The sequence below is a fragment of the Nematolebias whitei genome, chromosome 3 (genome assembly GCF_014905685.2).
Source record: "Nematolebias whitei isolate Nwh7 chromosome 3, NemWhi1, whole genome shotgun sequence".
In the NCBI taxonomy this organism is placed as follows: domain Eukaryota; kingdom Metazoa; phylum Chordata; class Actinopteri; order Cyprinodontiformes; family Rivulidae; genus Nematolebias; species Nematolebias whitei.
The window spans coordinates 10380108-10389096 of NC_056500.1; the positions used below are offsets into that span (position 1 = coordinate 10380108).

Sequence of the window (8989 nt, forward strand, 5' to 3'; positions counted from 1 at the left end):
ATTTTCAGCTTGTTATGCTCCTTTCAGCTAGTTGCAGGTTTTCTGCTATTTTGGCTACTTTTGAGCTTTTTTCAGCTAATTCAACTTTTTTTTTTTTTTTTAGCTCATTTCAGATCCTTCCACTTCCTCCTGGTAGTTTAAGCTTCTTTCTGCCTTATCAGCTCATTTTTGCTAATTTCAGCCTTTTTTTTTTTAGCTAATTTCTTGATTTTTGTGATGCTTATTTAAATCTAATTTAGCAAATATGTGTTCTTTCTACTTTCTTCTGCTAAATTAGGCTCGTTCTTCAATTTCAGCTACATTTCAACATGTTTTTAGCTAATTTCAGTTATTTTTCAACAAGTTATTTAGCAATAAACATTCACACTGCATTTTTGCAGGAAATGCAATTTCTCTAGTATTACTTTGACATCAACATGACTCAGAGCCTTTTGAGTCTCATTTATGCAAAGTTATTTTGAACACAACTCTTAATTGCCAAACAGATGTGATATGAAGGATGTACGGGTGCATAACATAATTAGTGGCTCTGCTATGGGGTAAAAATGCACCACAGCAAAACAGCCGTCAGCTGCTCTTGATGCATGTTCACTGTAAATGTAAAGTCAGCGCTGTTTACTTTGGTGAATATGACACATTGCTGCTCAGACTGTTTTCCTAATTGACGCATCATCTAAATAAAATGTCATATTTACCTGATTAAACCGCGCTGACCTGTGCCAGGTGAGAACAGGGACTCTGAGACTGATTTCAATCTCAGCAAGCCGTTATGGGATTTTGTTCACAAAGACACAAGCTGAATCCAAAAATGTAGCGCAAGGACTTCAAAATATTTGACTAACAGGGCAGAAAACCAACGAAGATAGTCAAGCTGTAACAGGTGACGGGCACCAGTGACAAAAGAGGGAATCATTAAAGTGGAAAACAGATTTACTGTTTTCTGTTTGTGTACTCTTTTAAAATCTTCACTTCCTTTTAGAGCCGAAATCTTATGTAGAATATATCTTAGGTTAACAGTGTTATCTGGAAAATACCATTTTAGATTAAATCAAATATTCTGAAGATGGTTATGAAATTAATCCTAAAACAATCATTATAAAAATTAAAATAAGCCCATCTGAATATTCTACAATCAAGCAGGTGCTGGGATTAAGACTGTTTGCATAACATGATGGACCAGGCTGGTGTTGGGCTTTTCTCCTAAAAGGAGGAAAGTCTCCATGCAGGTCGGGGTTTATTGCGGTTTTCTCTTCTCGGACTTATTTGCCAAGTCTGTGTGGAGTGAGTGAAATGAAGCACCGTCTGTTTACAGGCGTGGATGGAGAGCGCTCCACTTCCTCAAAATCACCATCATCGACTGCTTTTTTCTGTGTTGATGTGTGGGTTTTCCATTTTCTCTGAGGAGTGATACTGGCACTGGCAGCTCGACTTACTAAGCTCTTTGTTTTCAAATAAATCTGGTCAGTGAAGGCATCGCCTCTGCTTTCAAAACTAAAGCTGGTGATTTTTCAGGGATGAGGATTAACGAGGGCTTTTTGTGACGATTAACTGCAACTATTAAAACCGATATTGCTTTTCAATTTTTCCACCTCAGGAGGAAAAGGCCAAGAAATTATCACACTATAAAGAGATAAAATGACCACTTGTGATGTAATAGCTTGAAAAAAATGATTTGTTGTTAAATCAGTTATTCTTTCATACCACTATTATTTATTATAACGCACGTTTTCCCACAACGGACTGTTTTTTTTCCTATGAGGCCACCAAGATGCTTACAATTTCTGACTAAAGGAAATCAAGAAATAGCTTTCTGTGTTAAAGGCTTAAAATAGTGGAAATGCAGCTCATGCATTTCTTCATGTATTGCAGACAAGGAAGGATTTGAGTGTGTGTGTGTTTTTACTCAATTACGATAGAACGGTTTACGTCAGTTTTATGAAGCCCGTTTTTTTTTCGTTTGTTTTTTTTTCTTCTTTTTTCTGCAAAATAAAAAATAAAAAAATAAAACCAAATCAACTGTCATCTCTCGGCGGTTTCGTCTTTTCCTCTCTGCCTCGTCGTGGCTTAATGGAGGTACGCCGGGCCTTTTCTCACAGTAAGCACAACTCTTCGGTTGATCCGCAGACGAGTTAGACCTTCGAACTGGCCGGGTCCAAATCTGCTGAATAGCCGTTTTCTGATCCTTCTCTTGGAGGTGAAGGGATCTCATCGGGAACACTGTTCAAGTCAGCTCGGGAGGTTTGTCTTTCTGATGTCTGTGATGATGATGATGACGATGATCCTTCTCCAGATCTAGGCCCCGGAGCTCCGTTCACACACAATCCTCCTTCAGATTTCCCAAAGTTAAACAGTTTCCCAGGATTGAAGGCTTTGCTGGGTGACTGAGAACGCTCCTGAGAGCTGCTACCTGATAATGAAGATGATGATGATGATGCCGTTGCTGTGGCGTTAGTGACCGCGGCCGCAGTAGAGGCTGCGGCTCCTTCCTTTTTGTTTTCTGGCGATTTGAGGAACTTGAAGCTCAAAAATCCGGGCAGTTTAGGTTCACTGCCGGTGGGCGACTGAGGGGAGCGGGCGCCACCCGAGGAGAATTTGCTCTGCAGCGGGATGATCTGTTTCAGCTTCATCACGTTGTTATTGGCCAGCAGGGAGCTGGGCCTCTTGGGCTTATCCGAGCCGCTGGCCCCTCCTCCTCCGCCCCCTCCGGAACGAGACTTGCTCCCGTGGTTTTTGTCGTGGTGGTGATCCCCGGCGATGTCGCTTTTGCTATCGTCTCGCTCCCTCTCTCTGCGGGCCATGTGCTCCGCCTGCCTCTGCCTCTCCTCCTCCTCCCTCTTCCTCCTCTGCAGCTGCTGGTAATGCTGCTGCGCCTGCCGCTCGTGCTTCTGCAGAGGAGGGGGGGAAATTCACAGACTGCATTTACGAGAATCAGAACTAACCCCTCTTGAATATTCCAGTATTGCACCAATCTATCGTCTTACAGCAGAACGAAATCTAACGATTCTTCAAGCTTTTCTTGTGAAGATAATTATAAGAAAAAATGGAGTGCTGCAAAAACATTTTGGTGAAACAACACACTACGGAGGTCTTTTGTGAGTTTAAATCTTATTTTGAACTTTTCCATATCAGCCTCACGTTTTACCTTAAACGCCTCCCTGCGTTGGTAATCCAGTTTAGCCATCTCCTCTTTGACCCATGTAGGAATATCGGGAATAGCCACATGGATGATGTACTTCAGGAGGATCGCAAAGTGCTAAACAGACAGGTAGGGAATAATACGTTTAAAAATCCTTTAATTCATCTTTCATGGACATGAGAAAAAGCCCCCAGCGGTTTAAGATGTGATACATTACTTCCTGCACAAAAACACGTGGGCTGAATAATCGCCTTTCTGATCCGCCTGACTTCTTGATTAAAAAAACAGCTCAGCTCGTTCAGATACCGACAGCAACAGAGTGCAGAGCAAAGTATCATCTGATTACGTGGTTTATCTTCATATATTCCTCCAAGCCTTGCAGGTAGACGAGCAATAAAGAAAAACAGAGTGAGCTATCCAACAACATGGAATATTTTCTGATTCGGATACATTCTCTGTTGGGTTAAAAAGAAAACCCTTATTTTGAAAACATTAAAACAGCCCTGCTCTAACCACTTCAGTACCTCCAGGATGACTATAGAGATGATGGCCATCTCAGGACTGAGCCATGGAAAGAGGCGCTGCAGCTGACCGCACTGACCAATCAGGTAGCAGTTCACTATGATGGCGATCAGGCCCATAGCTTCCATCGCAGTCTGAGGAGAGATAAAAAGTGTTGCGTTAGCTTTATTTACAAGTACAGTAGTCCTTCGCTACTTCGCGGTTCGTTTATCGTGGACTCGCTCTATCGCGGCTTTTCAAAATAAGATTGGCCATGACACACAATGGGCTGACTGATGGATGAGCCGCATGATCGGCATGGAATTTTTATTTAAAATAAATTATTTTTAATTATTTAGCACCTGTTGCACATTTGTGCAACCCATACTGCAGGATAAACTTCCTGCTGCAGCTGATCAGCTGTTTGCCGTGCAGGGCGAAAAAGTGGGCGTGGCCAAGAGCGCTTGCAGGTGGCAAAGAGCAGAGGAGGCAGGGAGCTGAAACCATGACATGCTGTGCTCTTTTAGAGCGTTGAGAGTTTAGAAACAATGTTTAGAATATTGCAAGAGTGTGTGGGAAGGGTTATATATATAAATAATTAAAATAAACTACTACTAACTACTTGCACTACTATTCCTACTTCGCAGTTTTTCACTTATCACGGGTCTTCGGGGTACAGATCCCTCCGTGATAAACGAGGGACTACAGTACTCTTTATTTAAATTGTCAGCACTTCTTTTCTGTGCAGTTATTTTTAGCCAAATTTAATGTCATTAGTTTGTGTCACAGCAAATGTTATTTCTCTTTACATAATTATGAGATGCTTCTGATGTTCAAATCCAGTGCCGTTACACCAACACACCATACGACAGCAGCATCGCAATATTGTATTTGTCCCTTTTGTTGGGTGAATGAGTTCATAAAGAAAGCAAAAAAAGTGTTTTTATTCAGGAATAGTTTCTCACCTGCCACTGGCCGATGCTCTCCACTCGGACTCCAAACGGCCTCTGCAGCCCCGTGCACAGCTTGAAAGCATCGCTGCGGATCTCGATGATGTTGTTGATGAGTGCACACATGGCAGCCAGAGGGAAGGCGGAGGAGAAGAGAACCACGTAGCCAAACTGGACAAACATCTCTTGATAGTCCTGGAAGGTGTCCTAAGAGGGACAAGATGGTGCCTCAAACCAAACTCTAATACTCAGGGTAAATGATTATGTTTTGTCTTATTTGAAAGTACATGTAACAGTAAGTTGATGGTTTTTATAGCAGCTAAAAGCAGAGATGACTCCTTACAGCATATGTCTGCATGCAGCTCTCCATCTCAGCCTGAGTGAGCGTGGTGCTCTCCGTCTCCTCAGGAGGCTCCATCCATGAGTCCCTCTTGGTTTTGGCCTCGGTCCTCTCCGCGCTCTGGCCTCTTCTTCTGTGTCGCAGTGACGTGCCGCTCTCAGAGCCAGGGGGCAGCGGGGCGGCGCTGCCAGCAGCCGCAGCATTAATTCCCTCAGACCCGCCTCCTCCTGACTCCTTTACATCATGGATCCCATTATCGTCTTCGTCATCGCACATTTCAAACACAGAGGCAGGGTCCATTCCTTTCTCCACCATAGTGGGGCTCCCTTCTTCCATGAAACTGTTTTCTAGGGAGGCTCCACCACAGACTGGCCTTCTGTCCACCTTGACAACAACACAAACAATCCCCAACAGCTGCTGTTACTATTCTTACTCCCACAACATGCTCAGAAAGTTCACCCACGCTCGGCGCTGCACCTTCTCTATGAAGCTGACTTTCCTCAGCTTCAAACCGCAGTCGATCACGTTCTCCTCCTCCGTTTCTCCTTCACTGAACCTCCCGCTGTCGGCCTCGTCCCTCTCGCCTCTCTCCTCCTCATCAGGCACTCCACAGCCTCCGTTCAAACACTTCTTTTCTCTGCGAGGAGTGAAAGAGAGGGCTAGACATCAGACAAAGTGAGTGTGTGAACTGTCTGAAGGGCGTGAATCATAACGGCGTGCAAACGACAGCAGAGGAAGCTAAAGTGGCGTTCTGACCAAACCCAGGCGGTTGTGTTTGTGGTGACTAACACTGCGAGTGGAAATGATCTGTGTCGGCTGCTCTCCATGCATCGTTCCACCCTCTCTGTAGCAACAAGCAGATTTAGACTTTAAATACTGTGACCTTAGACCTGTTGGCCCCGCTCCGAGCCTGGAGCCCCTCAGTCCAGGTCCTGGCATGATCTGGTCCGTGGGAGAGGCCTGGGCCTTTCCGGCTGCCAGCCTGGCGTATTTCAGCAGCACTGACAGCAGCAGATCCCACACAGCTCTCACGGTGAGCTCGCCCAGCTTGTGGCGCTCATACAGGTAAGGCTGCAGCACCTCCTTCACGTTCTGAAGGAACTGACGGATGATGAGAAGAGTGGCCAGCATCTGACAAAACAAGACACCAAATGAGCAAAACACATTGATAAGAGCATAGACACGTCCCAGGAATGTGTTAGAGTCTGAGGATAAAGGCTGCGTGTCTCTGGTTGTTTGGTGAGGACACACAGGACAAAAAAAAAAAAATCATCAAATCAATATAAAAACCATTAGTTTTGATTATTCTATCCCAAAATAAATCACATGAAGGAGAAAAGCGCAGCAGGTTAGTTCCATGTAAAAAATGTCAATGTCTGTGACTGAGTTGTGTCCAGAAATGTAAAATCCATCCAACCATCCACATCTTTACCCGCTTCTTCCTTTTCAGGTCACTGGTGCACATGTCCAGCAGTCACTGTGTCCATCACAGGGACACATACAAACAACCATTCACTCTCTCACTCACACCTAGAGACAATTTAGGGTTACCAATCAGTCTAACATGCATGTTTTTAGTCTGTGGGAGGAAACCGGAGAACCTGGAGAGAACATGAAAACTCCACCAAGAAAGGTCCCAGGACAGGGTTTGAACCGGAGCAACCTGCTTTCTGAGAGGGGGCAGCTCTACCAACTGCGTCACTGTGCTGCCGAAGTGTAAAATAATAATTTTAATATTAAAATAAAATATTAAGACAGCTAAAATCACTGTTTTCAATATGAAAGGCTTAATATTCCTTGAAGGAATGCTTCTTATCCAGCTCCTCTCAGGCCAGACTTTGAAAACTAAAATCATCTTATATTAAAAAAGGAACAGGTGTGGTCAAATCTCATAAACAACATTATGCATAATCTCTGGTATTGTGAGATCTTGCAGGATCGGTTAGCGCTCAGAAATTATGTGACTGAATGCCCATCCATCCATCCATTATCTTTACCCGCTTATTCCATTTTGGGTCACGGGGGTCGCTGGTGCCGTGACTGAATGTAAAAGACACAAAGTTTAAGTATAGATAAACGTCAAAAAAGATTAAAAAGTCATTTTTGATTAAGGTTAAAGTTTGGACTGAATATTCCTTTTAGTTATGCTGTTTTTATGTTTATTTACCAATTTTGCTCATAAAATGTGTTTTTCTCCTCTGTATAAATAAACTGATTTCTCAATCTGTACTCTGATAGAATTAAATTGGACTTTATTAAATATACATTTGAACTGTAATCTCTGTTATTTTTTTTATATCTTGTGCGTTTCCTTGTGTATGCTCCTTCGTACTGAAACTCTGGCACAACAATTTCCTGCGGGATCAATAAAGTTCTATCTTATCTTATCGTATCTTATCTTATCTTATCTTATCTTAATTAACATTTAAATTTACACACTTGAGTCAAAATATGACAGAGAGAACAATATTTGCAAGCTGATTTTCACCCTGAGTTTCAAACACACTTCCAGGAAATAAAACTTAATGTTCCTCCAACTTTCTGCTGTAAACATTTGCCAATTAGCCGAATGACTGTTTACCTTCAGCGTTGACATTTATACTCGATATTTTCCTTTGCAAAGAGAAATTATTTCCACCAGCTCATGTTTTATTTATTTCTAACATTAAAAATCTGCACGACCCAACAACTGCGACTTCCATTTACTGTGCCGTTTAATATATAACAAGGCTGTGAGAATGATGGGAAGCGTTACAAAAATAAAATAAAATGCTGCACTAAACTCAGTTCCCCTCAGTTCCTGAAAGAACAAGCACAAGGACAAATGTGAAAAATAGGAAAAACCATTCTCCCACTGGGCCCAGCTGGAATGGTTCGAGCTAAAACAATTGAGCCACACTTTAACAATCAGTGAAAACAGAGAATAATAAAGTTTATTTAAGATCTTTGCAGGCTTTTTCTATTTCTTTTTAAATAATCTAGTCCATGTTGTTTTTTTTTTTAATGTATTTTAGCTCTGTAATATAGACTGTCAAGCTCAATTTACTGTAGTTTTTTGACAAATTACATATTTGGAGGGTCTGTGTTGCACCAGTTGGATGGATGAAAACCACAGAGTCAGGTGATTTTAAGAGACAAACTCAGCAAAACGTCACTGGAACTGAAAGTGCAACAGAGACTTAAACCTTCTGAGTTCTGAGAAGGGCTGTGGAAAATGTACTCACACAAATATGGAAAGAAAAGCCCAAACATCTCTGATGTTTTCACACAATAAAAGGAAAAATATGGCTAAATCTCCTAAAGAATGCCGTTTTTAAATCTCAGTTTACTTTTGATTTTAAAAATGTGTTGACCGGTTTTGATCAACCATTAAAAATAACAAGAATGTAGTTATAATCAGTCAGAATCTGAACATTTGCAAAGCTTATAAAAAGAAAATTATAAACAGCGATATAGCCAGGGCAGGAAAAAGATCAACCCGAACAAACGAAGCTACAAGGTCACGAATGTGTGAGATATGACAGAGGTGGCCAGAAAGATACTGTCTTTTCCACAGGAATCATACTTTGTACTTTGGACCTGAGAAAAGCCATGAAGAACATGAGAACAAAGACCAAAACCATCTGAATCTTGTCAATAAGGTAAGGCAGCAAATTGTCCCTGACCTGCCGCTGCAGACTCCGTAACAGACACAACACCAGCAGCATTTTGAACAAATGGTCAAACACGGACGCATGTGTAGATGAGCAGGTACAGAAATCAACGCAAGAAGACATATACAGCCAAGCACTCAAGGATGAAGGACTGTTAGCACACATTCTGTAAGACGGAGCTAATTCAGAAGCAAATGTGCGACAGAAAATCATCTGAACGTTTCGTACCTCCTTCAGGCGCTCCATGTCTTTGAGGTAGAATCCGATGTAAAAAAGGCTGAGATAAGAATTTACAAACTGAAACTGTAAGAAAAAAAAAAGATGCAAGGTGACACAAAGAAAACAACTGTGTTAAAAAAAACAAATTATTTTTTTTTTTTTTTTTTTTTTTTTTTTTTTTTTTTTTTTT

General features: G+C 41.8%; 1 protein-coding gene across 1 annotated transcript in view; it reads right to left on the reverse strand.

The window, feature by feature from the left end:
- Positions 1–333: 333 nt before the first annotated feature.
- The window catches only part of LOC119430432 (anoctamin-8), a 44746-nt gene continuing 36090 nt past the window's right edge, over positions 334–8989 (reverse strand). Inside the window, exons 4-11 of the mRNA XM_037697837.1 lie at positions 8809–8857; positions 5811–6058; positions 5405–5564; positions 4931–5311; positions 4603–4794; positions 3661–3792; positions 3143–3253; positions 334–2885 (exon numbers count right to left, since the gene is read on the reverse strand). Of these exons, the coding sequence (XP_037553765.1) occupies positions 2130–2885; positions 3143–3253; positions 3661–3792; positions 4603–4794; positions 4931–5311; positions 5405–5564; positions 5811–6058; positions 8809–8857 (2029 nt within the window). The 3' untranslated portion in view covers positions 334–2129. The remainder of the gene's footprint in view (positions 2886–3142; positions 3254–3660; positions 3793–4602; positions 4795–4930; positions 5312–5404; positions 5565–5810; positions 6059–8808; positions 8858–8989) is intronic.